General features: G+C 42.9%; 2 protein-coding genes across 6 annotated transcripts in view; one reads left to right on the forward strand and one right to left on the reverse strand.

Annotated features, from left to right (window-relative positions):
* ARL13A (ARF like GTPase 13A) overlaps positions 1-16,686 on the reverse strand; it is a 304,644-nt gene extending 287,958 nt beyond the window's left edge. For 2 of the 4 annotated variants that reach the window (XM_085607727.1, XM_085607726.1), the window contains exon 1: positions 16,623-16,686. In XM_085607727.1, the coding sequence (XP_085463853.1) occupies positions 16,623-16,657 (35 nt within the window). In that variant the 5' untranslated portion in view covers positions 16,658-16,686. The other 2 variants (XM_085607728.1, XM_085607729.1) reach the window with 2 other exon arrangements.
* LOC146829091 (uncharacterized) overlaps positions 1-19,309 on the forward strand; it is a 351,679-nt gene that overhangs the window by 319,367 nt on the left and 13,003 nt on the right. The gene's annotated exons all lie outside the window — the stretch shown is intronic.

A 19,309-nucleotide genomic window follows, 5' to 3' on the forward strand; every position in this document is an offset into this window, starting at 1 on the left:
GGTACGGAAGCTTCTTTTAATTTATTGGCAGTTTAATGCCTTCACGATCGACTCCGGAAAGACAGGGCGCACAAGCATTATTCAAATTGACTGCGCGCACTCACCTCGCGAACAAGCATCGGAGCCTAGAAGCGTTCAGCGCCTCGTGAGCCCTCCTCTTCGTCTGGAACACTGCTTACGGCCTACGGCGTCCTCTTGAACAGCTTTCCTTCGAATAGACGTGCCGACGTCTCACTCACATGACGCATTTCCTCTAACAAGCAGCCATTGTTAAGGTTGCTTGGCAATGCGCGTCAACACAGATTTCCTCTTCAAACGCGCTGATAAACACGCACCAAGTCTACAAAAAAAAAAAAAAAGTTTCAAGGATTTTAAAGAATAAACACTTAAAAGAGACCGCTTCCAGCACCCAGCTTCAAGATTTCGCAGAAAAAACTTTGTGTATCTCTTCAGTGTTACACACACTTCGACAGAAGAAGGTAAATTCACGTGTGTCATAACAGTGACACACACACTTTCTTCAAACATTGACTCTACAACAGTGAGACACACATTGTAGTGTGTCATAATAAAAAAATAAAAAAGGAGGTTTTAAATGATAATTGTTTTAATTAACTACGAAATATCGTAGGTAAATTTTAGACTATTAAATAAATCTATAACGTTATTGTTTTACGGATGGAAAAATGCAGAACGTCACTGCACCTCCATTTTTTTTGTCATCACCAGGCGATCCCCCTATTAAATGGCAAAAATGGCGAAAAGTCTTTGAGAGGTATGCGAGAGTGTGCGGTTCCTCCCTAAGTGCAGAGAGGAAAACCGTGCTACTCTTGCATTGTTTGGGATCAGAGGGACAGGAAGTCTTTGATCACCTTCCTGAACTTCATGATCGTAACCTAAATGAATACGAAATTTGCATTGCTAAGCTTGACAAACATTACCTACCCAAGGTCAGTACCATTCTTGAAAGGTACCATTTTGGGAGGAGGAATCAATTAGAAGATGAGAGTATAGAGAATTATGTTACGTCTCTTAGGAAGTTGGCTTCGTCATGTAAATTTGAGGCAACTCTTGATGAAAGAATAAGGGATCAGTTCATGCTGGGCTGCAGCATTGAACGGGTTAGAGAAGAGTTGTGGCAAAAAGATGAGCCGACTTTGGATGATGTAATTGTAATCGCAAAAAGAATAGAACACTCTCTAAAATGTGTTGATGTTATAAAGAAAAATGGTGAAAAGAAAGAGAAAAATTCCATTCAAGCTGTTACCACTAATCCTAGAGTGGCAACAAGTCAAAAGGAAAATGAAAAAAAGGACAATTCAAAAGAAAGAGCAAAGAAATTTGATTTCTCCAATGTGAAGTGTTTCCGTTGTGGGAAAATAGGACACTTTGCAAATGACAGACAATGCCCAGGATGGAAGGTGACGTGCAGTAAATGCAAAAAGAAGGGCCATTTCTCTGTCATGTGCAAAGGGAAGAACTACAGAGGAAAAATAAGTGAAGTTTATTATGATGTCCATGACAGTTATGAATGTCAAGATGAGGTAGACTGCGGTCAAATACAAGTACAAGACATACAGAATGGGGAAGGGAAAAATTGCCCGATAGATGAAATTCTAGTGGAAGGGAAACCCACTAAGGTTCTTTTTGACTCAGGTGCAAAGATTAGCATTATCTCAAAAGACTTCTTTACCAAAGAAGTTTGTGGTAAAGTAAAAGTCTTTCGCCCTGACATAAAACCGTTTGCATATGGAGGAGAACCCATTAAGTTGTTTGGTTACTTCTGGGGTTTGATCGACTATAAAAACAGATTAACAAGCGCAAAAATGTATATATCACAAAAAGGAGACAGCATATTGAGCTGGTTCCACCAGAGGGATCTAGGCGTTATGTTGGACCCAAATTCTTCGCCCCCTATTATACTAAAAAAGGATTACAATTTAAATGTAATCTCTGTTAGTCAGAACACTGCAGACAAAGGATTTTCCGACATCTTGAAAACAAAATTTCCAAATGTTTTCTCAGATAAGTTAGGGTGCCTCAAAGGGTATCTTCATCACATTCGTATGATTGATAATGCGAAACCTGTATGTTGCAAAGTTAGGAATGTCCCTGTTACAGTGAGAGAAATGGTAAAAACAGAATTAGAACGTCTAAAGTCTGAGGGAGTAATTGAAGATGTAGAAGCTACACAATGGGTTGCTCCGGTAGTCGCCGCCAAGAAGGGGGATGGGTCTCTCCGTTTGTGTGTGGTCCTTCGCGAATTGAACAGGAGTGTTGTTGTAGATCATTATCCCCTCCCTAAGATAAACGATATGTTAATGCTGTTACAAGGTGCAAAGGTCTTCAGCACCATTGATCTAAGGTCAGCTTACCACCAAATTAGATTGGATGAAGATTCTAAAGACTTAACGGCATTTGTCACTCCCTTCGGCACGTTTCGCTTTTCAAGACTTCCTTTTGGCCTTGTATCAGCAGCCTCAGTTTTTCAAAGAGCTCTGGAAAAGGTTTTAAAAGGCCTTATAGGCGTTAGGGTTTATCAAGATGATATATTAATCTTTGGAGGCGATACTAAGGAACATGATGATAGACTGTACATGGTTTTGAACAGGTTGCAAGAGTTCAATCTGACAGTAAAGATTGAAAAATGTAAATTTAGGAGAAACTCCATTGAGTATTTAGGACACACTATCTCTGAAGGTGGGGTCTTACCAAAGGAAAGTTTAATTACTACTATACAGAATTTAGCTCCCCCAACGAATAAGGAAGAACTTATGAGCTTCCTGGGTATGGCCGAATATTATAGTAAATTTATAAGTGGATTTGCATCTTTATGTGTTCACATGAGAGCGTTGCTCCGCAAAGGTTGTGAATTCCTTTGGGATAACAGCTGTGAACAAGAATTTTATGCAATCAAAGAGAAGTTAAAAACTGCCCCCAGACTATGCAGTTTTGACCCTAAAATAAAATCAATTTTAGTCACTGACGCAAGTTTAAAGGGGTTGGGAGCTGTTTTATTACAAAAAGGTCGTTCTCAGGAACAAGTAATTCTCTTCCTGTCAAGGAGTTTGAGGGGCGCGGAGTTGCGCTACTCCGTGATTGAGAGAGAAGCACTTGCTGTTTATTGGTCAATAAGAAAATTAAAGAACTTCTTATGGGGTGGTGAGTTTGAAGTCAGGACTGACCATAAACCATTGTGCGAGATTTTTAAGAATAAAGGTATTGACGCAGTTTCAAGCAGAATTACAAAATGGATTGTTGGCCTACAAGATTATAATTTTGAGTTGAAATACTTGCCTGGGGTGGATAATAAGGTGGCTGATGCGTTGTCTAGACTTGTTGTCGAGAATGATCTAAATTCAGATGAGATTGAACAGGATGACGATATGGTTTGCGTCATTGAGGAGAAAATAATTGACAAGTATAAATGGCAGGAAGCCCTACTACAAGATCTAGAGTTAATGAAAGTCTCAGAAGCGGTCAACAAGGGTTGGGAGGTAAAACACAAGAGCGATGTAAACTTGGAGAAATTTTAGTGGTTTAAGGCTTATTCCTCCCAACTCAATTAGAACAGAGCTTATATCGCTGGCACATAGGACACATCAGGGCGTTTCTATGACTAAGAGACTAAGATTAAATTATTGGTGGCCAGGCATGGATCTACAGGTCGAACGCATAATAAGGGATTGTGTAGAATGTGCTCTCAGTGAGAGGGTAGCCAAACCTAAAACGCAACCCATGATCATAAGAGACAGACCAGATGCTCCCTGGAAAGAAGTGGGACTAGACATTCTTGGACCAATACAGTCTTCTGGTACAGAATGGTACGTGTTTGTGTTAATGGATTTCTTCTCAAGGTGGCCTGAGATAGGAATCTCCCGAGGAATTGAAACTAGACACGTGATAAATTTTTTAGAAAAAATATTTGCTAGAGAAGGGATACCTGATAGTAACCTCACTGACAATGGTGTACAGTTCGTATCTAGGGAAATGCAATTGTTTTTGGCTGCACGTGGTGTCAAGCACAAAAGATCTTCTCTGTACCACCCAGAAACGAATGGGATGGTTGAGAGATTTAACCGTGTACTTAAAGAAACCATCAACATGGCACGGTCGAATGTTCTAGATTGGCGTACTCAAATTTGGAAAAAGGTGGAGGTTTACAGATTGTCTCCCCATTCTGTGACAAATAGGACCCCCTTTGAATTGTTTAGGTCTAGATGCCCCAACACTTTAATTGCACCTCCCTGGGTGAACAATATGCAACCTGGATTACTTACTGAAAATGAAAACACTAATTGGAAACTACATGAGTCTAAAAGAGTAGAATCCAGGAAAAGAATTCATGATTTAAGAAAGTCTGTTAGGAAGACAATAGTGAAGATTGGGGATTGGGTTCTCATAAAGAATCCGTCAAAGAAAAAATCCAGTTCAGGGTTTTTGAAACCCATTCAAGTAATCAAAATTTTTAACATTGCTATAAAGACTGCGGATCATCGCATTTGGAATTTAAACAGGGTGGTGGTGGTTAGGAAAGACTTTGTGGCTGGTCATTGTGATTCAAGTTCTCATGAAGCAAACCCTAGCCCAGATGTCATTCGCAAGTCTTCGAGAGTTTCTTCTCCACCTAAATTTTTGAGAGACTTTGTTAAATAGGTGTTATCTCAATTTTCATGTATCTTAATTATTGTTTAGCTATAAACGTATTTGTTTCTTTTATAAAGGATGGGGATGTGTGACATCCTGAGATGTTACACCTGTTGCTAGGCAGTGAAGAATGTTGTCATCTGTATGGGTCTTATGATGTAATGACTAGTGAGACAGTTGCTGCCTAGCTTTCATCTCTACAAGACCTGTTAATTTGGATGGGATCTTTCTGTGGAATAAATCTACCTAAAAGAGCCTTCCTGGTTGGTGTCCTTCTTACACCGGGTCTATTTTTAATCCCAATCCATCTCATGCAGTAGGCCTGCATTATTATAATTGCACCCTATGATATTGTGTATGTGTATAGATGTAGGAGTACTGTGATTTGTGATTCTGGTTTGCTGGTGTGCAAACTGTTTCGAGGGTGTCACCAAAGGTATTTCCATCTACCTAATCGTAGATATTTGTATATTAATGCCTGTTTTCAGTACTGTGTGCGTGTAATAAGGTGCTTTTCATTTTAATAAGAAAAAGCAATTACTGAACAAGGATGTATTGAGTGTTGCAGATTAGTGAGCTGGGGCGCTAGCCCACTCCACCTCTGCTAAATAGACCATGAACTTCTTTGCTTCACTACCCTGAAAGAGTTAACTGCTACAATGTGATACTTGGTTCCCTGTAAAGAAAAAGTTATGAACTTTTTACTAGTGAAGGACTCACATCCTTCATAAGTAATAATACAATTTCTTACACAACTACAGTCTTATTTCTCTCTCCATGAATAGAACACTTGTGAAATCAAAAAGATTAACAAACATTGACATTTTCGAATCCCAGTTCACCTCTAATCTCAGTTAGTCCAGCAAGCCAACTGTGTGCAGGGTGATTTTACGCAACGGTCAAAGTGCATTAAACTGTTGCCTTGAGGGAAATTGTGGCGGGGTCAGTGAACATGGGAGCAGGTTTGTGTGTTCTTAGTGCTACAAGGTCCGAGCTTGTGACGGAGAGCACTAGAATATGTAAACCATTATCTTAAATTTGCATTACACACTGTATCAGATAGACTGCCACAAAATGTACAAAAGTATTAAGGTTTAAAATAACACAAGTGCTTTCAAAATATATATTTTAGTAATATGCAACCAGACTATATCTAGCATTATAATAAGTATTAATTAAAAGGAAGCACTGCAGAACTCAGCTGATGACACCTTTACATTTCCTCTCAAAAATTATGAATCTTTAGCGTTATAAATCTTCAAGTGACTCGTCAATTCAAAATAATACTGGCTCCCAAGTAGCCTTTTCATTGCTGATTAACCAATTGCACACATCTATATTCGTTCAGGGAGCTAGCACCTTAGAGAGAAGGCTTTTACTTTTTAGTTTATGTAGCGCGAACTTGACCTGAAGGTATCTGAGCACTTTACATGAGCACCAGTTGCATTACAGACGGACACATTCATTTTGTGAGGCAGGGGGAGATTAGGTGACTTGCCCAGGATCATCACAGGATGTTGAGCGTCCCTGCCGAGACTCGAACCCAATTCCCCAGCTCCGACCTCTCTAGCAGTTCGGCCACATCCTCTCACCTTGTTTCTTCTCTTGCTTTATGTCCCGCCCTTGACTTCACAGCACAGGAGACCCCCTTCCCTTTCCCTTTCCCTTTGCATCTCAGCAGTTGGCATGAACCGTTCTAGGATTTTCTTTTTTTTAAAACAACAGTAGGTGAACTGTTTTGTTGTATGAGACAAGTATGTTTTGTTAAATTAAAAAAGGATGTAATTCCCCATGGAACCCGACCACTTCGACCTCTGATTTTGGTATTCTACATACAAAGTGTATTCTGGCATGCCACATCACAGTATAAAGCAACCATGAAAATCATAAAGGCAATCTGTGGTGTTCCCAGGGACTCTTTCAACTGTAAAAAGCTTCTTACAAGTATGAGATTTGGCATTTCAGGTTTTCTTAGTTAGGCTTCCGCATTTAGAGTTCTTAATAGAATATTAAGATAAAATACTAGTGCTATCAAACTTCAAAGTGGTCATTCATTGAGACCAGAAAACAGGAACCTCGGTCAGTTACGAAAAGACAGAAAAATGCCCCCAGAGACTCTATTCTCAATCCTCTGTTTCGCATCCCCAAAACAGCGGACATTCACAAATGGGTTTATGATGCTCCATTATGAAGATACATCTTGAATGGAGGAGGGGATGGTCTCATCTGGAGGGCTTGGATGACTTCCTCTCCAGACCATCTCTTAGGCCAGGTTCAAGCGTACAGTTCAATACTATGGAAAACCAACAGCTCCCTGGCGTCAACTTTGAATTTGTCACCCTTGTTAGACCCCCACAAAGCATAAAATACCCCTAGTCCTAAGGATTCAAGGACCCTCCATCCCCATTTATAAGTGTGCTTTTGAAAACAAAAATGTTTAAAATGAGTTTAGCTTCAGGACCATCTGGAGAGGCTTTGAGAGTTGGCCTAACAGGCGAGTCTAGAAACCAACCCACAGTGCAGAACCCTCTACGGTGAGCTTGAGGGTGGCTTTGATATTGAGCTGGGCGAGTGTGATGTGATTATTCTCATACTTATTGTTCTCTACACCTTCTTTGCAGCCTTCTCTTGCAACGTGAATCCTCTATATTGATTTAGGGCCTGATTATGAGTTTAGCGGTCCTGGAGCGAGCCACCACACCAGCGCCCTGCTCCAGGACCGCCAAACTCGACTGCCAGCTGCCCGCTAGATTACAAGTAATCTCGTGATCTGGCAGGTGGTCCTTTGGCATTCCAATGGCAGTGCCTATTAAAAAGGCGCTGGAATGGGAACACCAAAGCCCGTTCCTGCATGGCAGGGACTGTAAAGTCCAGGCGGTGCAGGAAGGACATGTGCCCCCCTGCAGGCACACCGTGGCCTGAGGCAGCAAGGGGTCCTGTAGCGCCCCCTTTGTTTCCTCACGCCACAGTTTTCATGCCAGCCTCATCGCCATGAAAACTGTGACAGTGAGGAAACTCCTAATCTGCTCAGCGGTGCCACAGCGGCACCACCAGCATATTAGAGCCTCTCACCGCCATGGGATCCATGATCCCCAGCTGTGGACCTGTGGCGGTCCACACCGCCGTATTTGCAATATGGCGGGTGGACAGTTAGCCTTTCGGTCCAGGGACCACCACCACAGGTTCGGGGGTCCGATGAACCATGGAACTTGTAATCAGGTCCTTAGTGGCATTAATGACCGGGATCAAAAAGGGTGTCTATTCTTCCTCTTCAAAATATCACAAAAGGATCTAGCAACATTCTTCAGCTCCGCTCTTGCTCTGGCTCCCTGAAGATTCCTCCGGTAAATGCTCTCTCTCTGAATGTGACGTGTTTGTGAGACGCAAATGGCATCTGTAAGTACAAGTTATTGTGCCATCCGAAGGGATGTAGTAATTTAAAAAGTTGCAGTGGCACAGGAGTACAGGTATTTGGGAGGGGCCTTTTGTACTCCAATTAGGGATATATTTCAGTACCAAACCATGGGTTATGGACCGATTTCCTTGTTCACATTATGTTACGTTCCTGTCCTTATGTAGACACATGGCTTTCAGTTATCTATCGCGCTGTCTTGCAATAAATAGTACTGACACTAGTCCAGGTTCAATGACTGTTGACATCACATCATGAATGAGAAGCAGTAGACGAGATGTGAATAGTGGTAACAGTAAGCCATCGGTGAGTCAAAGAGACTTGCTAACAGAAGTAATGCTTTCCATTAAATCTCCAGTGCTTCAGAGTTTGACCATCAACTTGGGCGAGTAATGTCACCTCAGCCTCCATCCAACTCAATACCATATTCAAATCATACGTCTATCAATTGCACCCCCGAGGAAGGTTTTTCATGACCTAAATGGAGAACCCCCTTCTGCATATATATTCAGAAAGTATTACCATATTGTCACAGTATAAAAACAGATTCTAATGGTAACCAATTATAGCCTGCGAACTATCCATGTCGCTTGGAATTAGCAACAATACTCACACCAGTTGTGTTCAGGCCTACAAGACTATTCATACTGTGGCACACACACAACAACTAGCAGCCAACAAAAGGTGCCTCATCAAATGAAAATTGCAACTGTCTAAAAAAGGGACACAGCTCCTGTCAGATAAATTAACAGCTGCTCAGCTTTCTGCAATGACTTCAAGGCACCATCCCAAACACTGCGCCCGGCACTTGGTTCTTGTATCCAGCTCTTCTGTTGAAAGTGATTACAACCTGGGTCATAACTTGTAGATGTCCAATAGTCTAACTTGTTACCAGCATCACAAGGCATTTGGATATTATCAGTTCAATGTAGGGGAGGGTCTTTGGGATGAAATAACATTCTCAGAGGAGAGACTTCTAATCCAGGGCAGGAAGATGACATCTTGTGGTGTCGCGGGTAGACACACACATCAGTGGTCGAAGTGGGGGGGGGAACGGCAGGGCACGGCGTGCTCCTACTTCTTCAATTCCAGTGATTCCGTTCCCCTACTTTTTTATTTTGAAAATGCGTCCCGGGATGCAAGAAATCGGCATGGCCTATAAAGCTCGGCGTTCCTGGCGTTCGAGGATGGGCGGCAGAGAAGTAACAGGACCCTGTCTTTTTCTTCTTACCCAGAGAAGAAAAATACAGTGTCCGCTTCTGCTCTGTAGCTTCAGCTGCTTCCCCCCTCCCCCCAACTCTTTCCCTCTTCCCTCTCTTTCTGTCTAGCAGTTCTTCTCTTACTGAAAACCATGACTTCAAGACGGGGTTTTTGCTTTCTTTCCTCTCCTTTCTCTTATTTCCTCCCCTGTGAAATGGATCCAAAAATGAAAATAATTTTTGCTGAAATGTCGTATTTTAATTCCAAAGTGCAGCATCTGGAATAAAAGGTTTAAAATAGGAAAAATAATGATAAGACAGACTGGTAGCCAGAGGGCAAAGAAAAAATTTCGGGGGGGGGGCTTAATCTTTAAGCAATAGGCAGAGTGGAGCTGCAGGGGCTCTTAGAAGGGTGAAACAACAGCAAGGCCTCATTAGCGCCACTTTAACAGAGTTTGCCTGTGAAGCGCTATTTTTGTTTTCTTGTCTTTGTTTTCCCTGGGCTTGCAACTAGTGCACCAATCCTGGAGGTACTGCAAAGTGTGGATTGCAAAACAAAATGTGTACTGCGGCTCTGCGTACAGGGATGTGGTCTTTTTACCATACTGCTTACGTTTTGTAAGGATATAAGCAATGGGCATTGAAATGGGTCCATTCAGGGCCCTGTAGTCAAGTCCTTAACTTTTCAGGCAAGAGCACTCACTGATTTCTGAATAGTGCGTGTAAACGCATTAAGGTAACCATTTTGTTCCTGCTTACAATTCACATGGTTTGCTAAATTTTGCATTCCCTATGAGTGTTTGCTTTTTCCAGGATGATGTCGCTTTTTTTTGTAGGCTGCATATTGCTCTGCGTCATTTAAATTGAGCCACATCCAGGTGTTTATAGCCGGCAGCAATTGGGTTGTAGTTGAAGGCAGTGTGAGTTTTTCTCAGTGGGGCAGTATGGTGTTCAGTGGGGGAGATAATGTGGCACTATGGCCAGAGCTACTGAATTTGTAACTGGGGAACCAGGTTCAGCCTTAATAACCAGTCCACCAGACCACTCTCCTGAGAGAGCACAATCCCATGCTAGACCTTAGAAGGCTGCGCAAGACCTTAGAAGCCCTAGCAGTGGCAAGTGTGGGTTAACCTTCAAGGTTTGTCCACCACAATCCATATTGAAGTTCACCTCCAGTCTTGCAGACAGGCCTATGAAGCAGCACACCCTAGAGCGACAGTGACTCTGTTACTGAGGTCACAGGACACTTGAGAAGGGCCAGCTCTAGGGCAGTGCAACCGGTGTGACCGCACAGGGTGCTGACTTTGGGTGGAGGCATTATGTTTGCAAGTATATTTAGGTTTTAAAAGTGCTTGCTGACTTCTTCCTTGCCTTCAGCAATTTTTGGCAACCATAAAAATGTCATGCTGACTCTGGTGTTTAATGATCTTCCTAGAGAGAGATAATTTTGTCTAGTGGAAGTTCTGATTCATGGAAAGGTAGCTCAGAGGGTTAATGTGCCTGCTACAAAGAACATGTACCATACAGATTGTGAGAAGTTGGCCTGGTATATGCTGTCCACTAGTTATAGTGGGCACCTTGTACCAGTCCAAACAACCCTTATTGATGATAGGTTTAAAGACAACCTTTATTGAAAGCTATCCTAGTGGTAGCTATGGAGAGCAGCCTTCAGGCTAAGTCTTGAAGGAGTGTAAAGCAGCTTGGTTTACCAGATTATAACCTCTTGAATTACTAAATGAAAGGAGATTCACACAAGGTATATATAAAATATATGTATTTATTTCTAAACACTCACTACTAATCTCTTTATGAGATTAGAGTCCAAGATGCACAATAATACAGTTCTAAAACGACAGTAAATAGCACAATATACAATGGGCCCCAGGGGCGGACCAAACGATATATTAAGAAAGTGGTATAAGAACCACGACTTCACTAGACACAGTGCCTAAAGCACGTAGAATCGCTGGGACCCCAAGTAACCACCCAAGGTAGTGACACAGGAGACCCACAGTGCAGTGTGAGAACACAGGTGCGAGCCCCGTACTATTTTATGGGAAAGTCACGGTTGGAATTTTAGAAGTTAAGGACACTTAGGAGAGGACTTTGAGAAAACCCCTTTAGACTTAGGGGGTTCTAGGGCCAGCACCCACGGGGGCACCGGAGTACTTGAGTTACCTCACCCAGGGAAGCCGGGTGCAAAGGTGTCAAATGGTGTTGGGGATCGTCGTTGATTTTAATGGCGATCTACTGCAAAGTGCTGCAGCCGGGAAGGAGAAAAGTGTCCGGTGTGATCCAAGCCTGGATCGAAGATCAGAAGAACCTGAAAGCAGAGGGTACAGAGTCTGGGTCACTTGCCAGTGACCAGGGGCACGGTAGACGAAAACACACCGATGTTGGGTGATTCAAGTGCGAAGAGGCGAAGCTTGACTCTGCAGCCACGAGGACCAGGAGGCGTCAACGACAACCAGAAGCTGGATTTGAGCTGTCCCACAAAGGATGTCGAGTGCTGGGGTGTCGGTCCTCGTATTGAACACAACAAGCCTTGGCAACAGCAACCCACGCAGAAAGAGAAAAGATGCTTTGGTGCGGACCAGCAAGGTCCTGGGTACTCCCCAAGCAATGGAGAGTCAGGACACGTCTGGAGCAATCAGGTAAGCCTAATTAGAGGAAAAGTTGCCTTCACAGGGACCCACCAGTCGACGGACTAGGGATCGCGAAGGGACCTCAAGAGAAAACACAAAGGGCCAGCTCACGGAACACTCGTGGAGTGTAGGCGGGCAATCTTCAGTGCAAATGCTGCTCGGGGTAAGGGCTATAAGTAATCCAAAGTTTAGCTGCAGGAGTTGTTGGAAAACTGATGCACCTGCAAAGTGACGTGGTGTCCAGGGGTTCGGTTTGCACGGTCGCCACGAGGGATACGGGTCTCACACTTGCTGTGGGCACTGTTCTACCTCTAAGACCACGGAAACCCACCTCCTGTGTTGCAAAATTCTTCGGAGTCTGGCGGGAGCTTCGGAGCTGCAAACCGGTCAGATCTGTCTTTGGTGCCTGCCTTGCAGGGGAGTAACTCCTTTACTCAAAGGGAGATTCTTTACTTATCTAGTTCAATGTAGATCGTCGAAGTTCTAGGATTCAGTATCAGAGTTTCGTCCAGGTGTAATCTAAAGTCCTGTAGCCCGGGGGTTCCTTTCTTATACCCAAGGAAGGGGTGGGACAAACTCTAGGGACCCACCTATGGGAGGGTCAGGAAAGAGGGGTGGCTACACCCATTTCCTTTGTCCAGTTTCGCGCCAGAGCAGGGGCTGGTAGCCCCTGCAACCGGTTTGAGATGGACTATACACAGGGACACCAAATGTGCCCCCAGTGCTGAACTTCAAAGCACTCTTGGAGTGCACCCACCCAGCCCCAATACACTAAAGCCTTTCTGGGAGGTGGTGACACCTCCCTGTGACAGGAAACCTATTGTCCAGGCCTCCCCTGCCGGAGTTTCGTCCAGCAACAGGAGGGCAGACTCATGTCTGTGGCTGGCAGCATCCATTTTGTGATGCCTGGGCTCTGTTAGCTGGTACCGGGTGTACCGGTGCTGTCATGTCTCTCCCTCTAGAAGGGTGGGATCATACTCCCACATCAGTTACTTGTGTGGGGGTATGATTCCAAAGTGTTTGACACCAAATACAACATGTTTCCGTGCAGCCATTCCAAAGTTAGCATTTACCGTTTGGTTATAATGCACTTAAGAGTGTATGGTTTGGCAGCATCACAAACAACCCCAGAATAAAGGTTCTGAAGGCTGCTGAGGGGCTCTGCTCATGCATGGGCACCATCTCACACAAAACCCAGCACCCTGCCTTCAGGATTGGTAAGGCCTGCCATAGGGGTGACTGATAGGTTTATATGTGCAGTAATATGGAGAGATATAGTGAACCTATATCTCAGTAAGGGGTGCATGCACCACCTTACCCAGGCTGCAGTAGCAGACCTGTGGTGTCATTTTGGAAGGCTTCCCAGGGGTGACACAATACATGCTGCAGCCCCTGGTAGGCCTCTGGGGTACCTATGCCCTTGGTACATAGTATACCATATACTAGGGACTTATAATGGTACCCCAGAATCCAATCTGGAGTGTACCTATAGTACTTGTAATCAATTTAAGGGAGAAAGCAGATAGGCTGGGGTCCTGAATAGCAGGATCCCATCCAGACTAAGTCGAAAACCAGCAAAACACCAGGAAAAAAGTGGGGGCAACCATGTAGTCAGATTCCACCTTCCTACACAGATCACAAAGTGCACATAATGTAAATAGGTCAGTGAGCTACTGCTTTTGTCAGAGAGATCCTTTTGTTACTTGCAGTTTATAAGGTAAAATCCTAACATAGAACAGTGAGCTATTAACTTTCATCTAAGAGCTGCATACAAACAGCAAGGTATAGATTAGAGCGTTATGTTTCTTCCCCCCAGTCCTTGATTATCCTAATGTTGCAAAAAGTGTTCTTTTGGACAGAAATCAATTCTGATTATTAAAGAGAACCCCCAACCATGGCATTATGTTTTAAAATTCTGAGTTTGTTTCTCCAGACCAATCACTATTAAACTTACCGCCTAATAGTATGGTTGTCATGTGACTCCTACACCTTCTAGTCCTTAGTCTTATGTAACATTTTCTATACAGTGATTTACACACATATTGATTGTCTCTGAGTAATGTGTGTGATGTAAAGTGCTCTGACACCCTACACTGGTATGAGTGGCACTGTAAATCAAATTAAATGCATCTGAGAGAGAGTGTGGTTATGGAGACTTGAGGGGCACTGTTAAAGGGTGGTGGTGAGGGAATCCATGGCAGAGGTGGTCATTGGGGGGTACTAACAAACATTAATGCAGAGGGCACCACCAGTGCTAAGACCGGCCCTGCCCTTGAGGCCAGTCTGCCTCAACCATAGTTAGCTCCATTGGCCTTGTTTCAGAAGTAGTAGCTGCAACTCACCAGGGATTGGCAATGCAGAATTTGGCACGCACAGCAAACTAAGTTCGCAAACTTCACAGTCTCTCTGCTTCATTCACAAGCACTTTTAACATGTGTTGCTTGCTGTGCGGTCACTGGAATTAAATATGCAGCAAAGGAGGACAAAATTATGCCACAGTGTTGACTAAATTATGCATTTAAAAAAAGGCTGCAGCATAATGCAGTATATTTTCTGATATTTTATTATTTTGACGTGTACACATGCTAACAGTCTTTGGAAAGATTTTGCCTTATTAGCACCAGTGTAACATACAAATGCAACAGTGAGAAAGATGATCAGTCAACTTTTGCAATAAGCCATCCACTCCGCAGCAAAACAAGTCACATTTTTTGTTAACTTTTGATACATTTGAGCTATAAACAATTTATTAGTTTAAATGGTCAGATCATGCAGCAGATATTGCATTAGGAGGCAAATATGGCAGAGCCAGAGTTATATAGAAAAACTTTGCAAACTAGGATATTTTGCCATTCATGTTTGAACTGCTGTTGTGGAAAAAGGGAGAAGTGCTGATGATAAACACCATGGCTCTGCGAAAAATGGCTTGTGCTTCCACATTTTATCGTATTTGGGACATTCTGTGATTAGAAGCATATCCCACTTTGTGAATGTGTTTTAATGTCAATAACTCATGATAACCTTATATAATCATGTGTATCCATTGGTTGATTAAACTGGGCAGTGAAATGCCAAACAAATACTAAAAATTGGGATGTTTGCGCATTCTGGCCACACCTCTGGCTCCGCCCACTGATCCAATCCTTGGGTTATTCCCGCCCTCTGATTCTCCCCCCACAGTTCCCCTACTTTTTTTCCCCCACTTCGACCACTGGCACACATAGTCTCGCCTTCGCAGGCCAGAGTCCTGCTTTCCATGTGACAACTTTACATTGACACTAACACTGCAGTGAAGACACAGGGCAGACATAGAGGTAGGACTCAACTGGGGCAGTACTTTGAGTGGGAGCCGCATCACAGCCGGCTCTGTGGTGGAGTCAAGGAGGCGTTATTTAGAGCTCAGTGCCAAGATCGAAGCCAGTTTACATTACACATGATCATCAGAGGTAAGAGCAAACAGGGGATTCTGTTGACATAGATTTGCCTCTAACTTCCATCCGCTTCCCTACCCAGTGTGTGTATATCTGTGACGAACTTTGCTTAAATAACTCCTTTTGGCGTTTACCGTCAGTGGATTTACATGAACCAGTAAGTGGTACATGGCGAAACAATCTCAAACTCTGATTCAGTGCAGAGTTATTCAGTCCAACATCTCTGGACAATGCACCTTGTTACCGTTGGTTTCTTTTTGATTCCTTTCTGGGTAGAGTGGCTCGAGCAATAGAAGTAAACATAATTGTGCTTGAGCCCACCAATCACGTACGTCAATTTCTATATCAAGCACAATATGAGCCAATCAAATGCGTAAGCTGAGTCTGTAAACATACTTCTGAGGCAGTTGGTTTCTATTTTAAGATGCGGTTGGGCTCTCTGCCAGCAAGATTTTATAATTAGCAGGACAGAGAAGAGAGTATCATGAAGGGTTGTTTGTTTGTGCAGACGGAGTCAGAGCAAGCACTGGCGAGTGCAAGGAAAGAGATCGGAGTCCGAATGTACCTGCAAGTCATAACTAATAATAATGTATTCTACAAATCCCACCCACGAGCGGCTCTCACATTCCAGATTAGAAAACCTAGACACACTCCCAGTTTTATTATGTGCAGATGGTTGCGCATCCGGTTCCCAGTTTACTAATTTGTATGTATTTAAGAGTCCTTCAACCTGCTTGCTCCAAAGTGGAAAGCAAAATATTTCATAAACAAAAGCCACAAGCTATGATTTATATCTCTAAACAGACAATTTACCAAATATGGTTCCGTTTTTTTACCCTATTGGACATGCAAGAGAACCCTCTCCATTTATAAGGGAGAATCCCACATTTTTCATTAACAAAGAATGCTTTAGCTTTTTTTTAAAGGTGCATCTAAAAATATTCCTTACCCAGTGCAAATCAATATAAAAATACAGTGTTTCCCACTTCTAGCCCACAACCTAACTCTCTCTTGTGTTGGCACTCATGCAGAAATTTAAATGGCATGACACCGTATCTCTGTTCCCAGACACACATATGCCACTGGGACACAAACCAGCTGAATGTTCAGGGACAACACAAGCCAACAGTGGAATACACTCTGAAAAGGGAAAATGACAAGGAGTCCAGTCGGAGCCAACAAGAATTTCCCTGGGACTTGACTCACCTGAGAGTAAACTATCTTCATTATTGCCCGGCAGGTGCCCAACTCATAGGACAAACATTCAAATAAGGTAAAGAACACTTACAGCAGGCTTGGCTCGGTGGTCCAGATTTTCTCCATAGCATCACCGCGCCAGTCGTCAATCCTGCGGCGTGCTTCTAACACTAATCCGGATTTACATTATTCACTTGCAGCCGCCTCTCTAATCCTGGGCCTGGCGGGGCGAGATGAGGTCCACTGGGGAGTGGAGTTATAAAGGGGATGGCTAGCATCTTATCTGAAGGGAGCCGAAAGGACATAGCACTACGTTTCCCAAAAGGCCTTTTATTGCTCCATTAGCCCACTTTGTGTGGTTTTCAATCCCTCCGCTACGAGCTGTAAACAAATTACTGTGATTTCTGAGACATGCTCAGAGGATCTATTTAACAGGTGGCATATATATATTCACAGAAAAAAACATAGGTTTCAGGCACGTTATAGTTAGGAATTAGCATTTAAAAAACCTCAGAAATTCACTGAAAAAACCATAGGTTTCAGGGGTGTTATAGTTAGCTGGACTTTTCACTTGTACAAAACCATTGAAATTCCCCCGTTATAGTTAGTTCAGCTAACTATAACTCGCGCGCCCGCAATGCACTGCTGATGACGTCACATATTACATCACTCATGACATGGTCAGTGACATCACTCATGACATCACTGATGACATCTCAAATGACATCACTGATGACATCATCCAGTGAATGTTTTTTTTTTTCTGAAAATTAAATATGTTTTATATATGTATATCTCAAGGTCGATGGAAGAATAAATGGGTATATAAGTGTCTAAATGGATGATTTGTTTTTGAAAAATTGATTGTGGAACTGACTGATTAAGTGTATCATAGTGAATACATGGCTTAGTGAGTAATGTTTAAATATGTAAATATCTGTATCAGTCTCTCACTTTGTGTATAAGTGGCTGCATGGGTTGGTGAGTAGCTACATGGGTGTCTATATAGGTTATTAGTTGGTTTTTTGAGTATCAGTCTGAGTGTCTGCATGGTTCGGTGGGGGGTATTACGTAGTGCATAGGTGCATGAATGAGTGACTCACTCTTTGTATGTGTTGAAGAAAGCATGTGTGCAGGACTGTATGGGTGGATGAGTGTGTGTATGGGTGTGTTAGTGAGTGAATGACTGTCTCAATAGTGTCTTTATGAGTAACTACATATGTTTTAAACTAGTATATGTGACTATTGGTGTATATAAGTGAGTATATGTGAGAGTGAGAGATTGAAAGAGTTCCTGTATGAATAAGTATGTGTTTCTATAAGTGATTGTTTAAAAGACTAAGTATGTGTAAGTTTCCGTAGAAGTAAGTGTGGTGGTGTGTGTATAACTGTATATGCAAATAAATGTATGTTTGATTCTTTATTAGCATGAGTGACTATGTGTGTGAGTAACTCTATGGATAAGTGGCATTGTGTAACAGGATGTATAGGTATGAGTACATATGATGAGTGAATACATGTATGAGTGACTGTATAGGACTGTTGGTGAATGAGTGGATGTGTATGTGGATCTTAGAATTACTGAAGAGGTTGTTGTAACTGGTATTGGTATGTCCATTGTTTTGAAAAGTTTAGTCTCTATTTTTAAATGTGTGTATCAAAGGTTATATTAGGGTGAGAGGAGGTCTACCACTCTATCACAAGGATGATGTCATCAGTGATGTCATTTGAGATGTCATCAGTGATGTCATGAGTGATGTCACTGACCATGTCATGAGTGATGTAATATGTGACGTCATCAGCAGTGCATTGCGGGCGCGCGAGTTATAGTTAGCTGAACTAACTATAACGGGGGAATTTCAATGGTTTTGTACAAGTGAAAAGTCCAGCTAACTATAACACCCCTGAAACCTATGGTTTTTTCAGTGAATTTCTGAGGTTTTTTAAATGCTAATTCCTAACTATAACGTGCCTGAAACCTATGTTTTTTTCTGTGAATTTCAAAGGTTTTTTAAATGCTAATTTCTAACTATGCCTACAGAGATAGGACATGTGAAGAAAGAAGAAAAAATGCACAGAAAGAAAAAAAAGAAGTGCAGAAAGAAGCAACATAAGTCCTCAAAGACGAAGAAAAGTGCAGGAAGAAGGATAACGTGCAGAAAGAAGCCTTGTTGCAAAATCATCCTGTACCCTCAACTTTTTCAGACGGATACTGGTGGTAACTGAGTATGACTAACCAGTCCTAGAGCCAGTGCTATGTTAAAAGACACTTAGAATACAGTGAAAACACCTACATACACTAGGGAACATTATGCGTTGGGGTCCCCCTGTGATTAGCATGACCTCCTCTGTAAGCCCCTAGTATATAATAGGGCAGGGGGATTAAAACTACCTCTTAAAACAGGCCATAGGGTGTTTTTGCACACGTTAACTCAGGCCCCGTCCCCTCCCTTCACCACTGTGTAAACACGCCCTGTGTCCGTTTTTAGTTGGGAGATTAAGTTCATTTGAATCCTGAGGGTCCCTAGGGTCCAACTAGCCCACTAGGTACCTCCAGTAAGTGCCACAGAGCTGCGTTGCAGAGAGGTGTAAAAAGTGGCACGGCCTGGACCACCTCTCTGCAATGCAGCTCAGTGGCGCTTACTGGAAGCACTTGGTGGGCTAGTTAGCCCCCAGGGGCCCTCAGTATTGAAGGAAAATTATATCCCCAATTTAAAACGTGCCATAGTGCGTGTTTGCACACGTCACCTCAGGCCCCGTCCCCTCCCTTCACCACTG

Source organism: Triturus cristatus, chromosome 5_2 (assembly GCF_964204655.1).
Source record: "Triturus cristatus chromosome 5_2, aTriCri1.1, whole genome shotgun sequence".
Taxonomy (NCBI): Eukaryota; Metazoa; Chordata; class Amphibia; order Caudata; family Salamandridae; genus Triturus; species Triturus cristatus.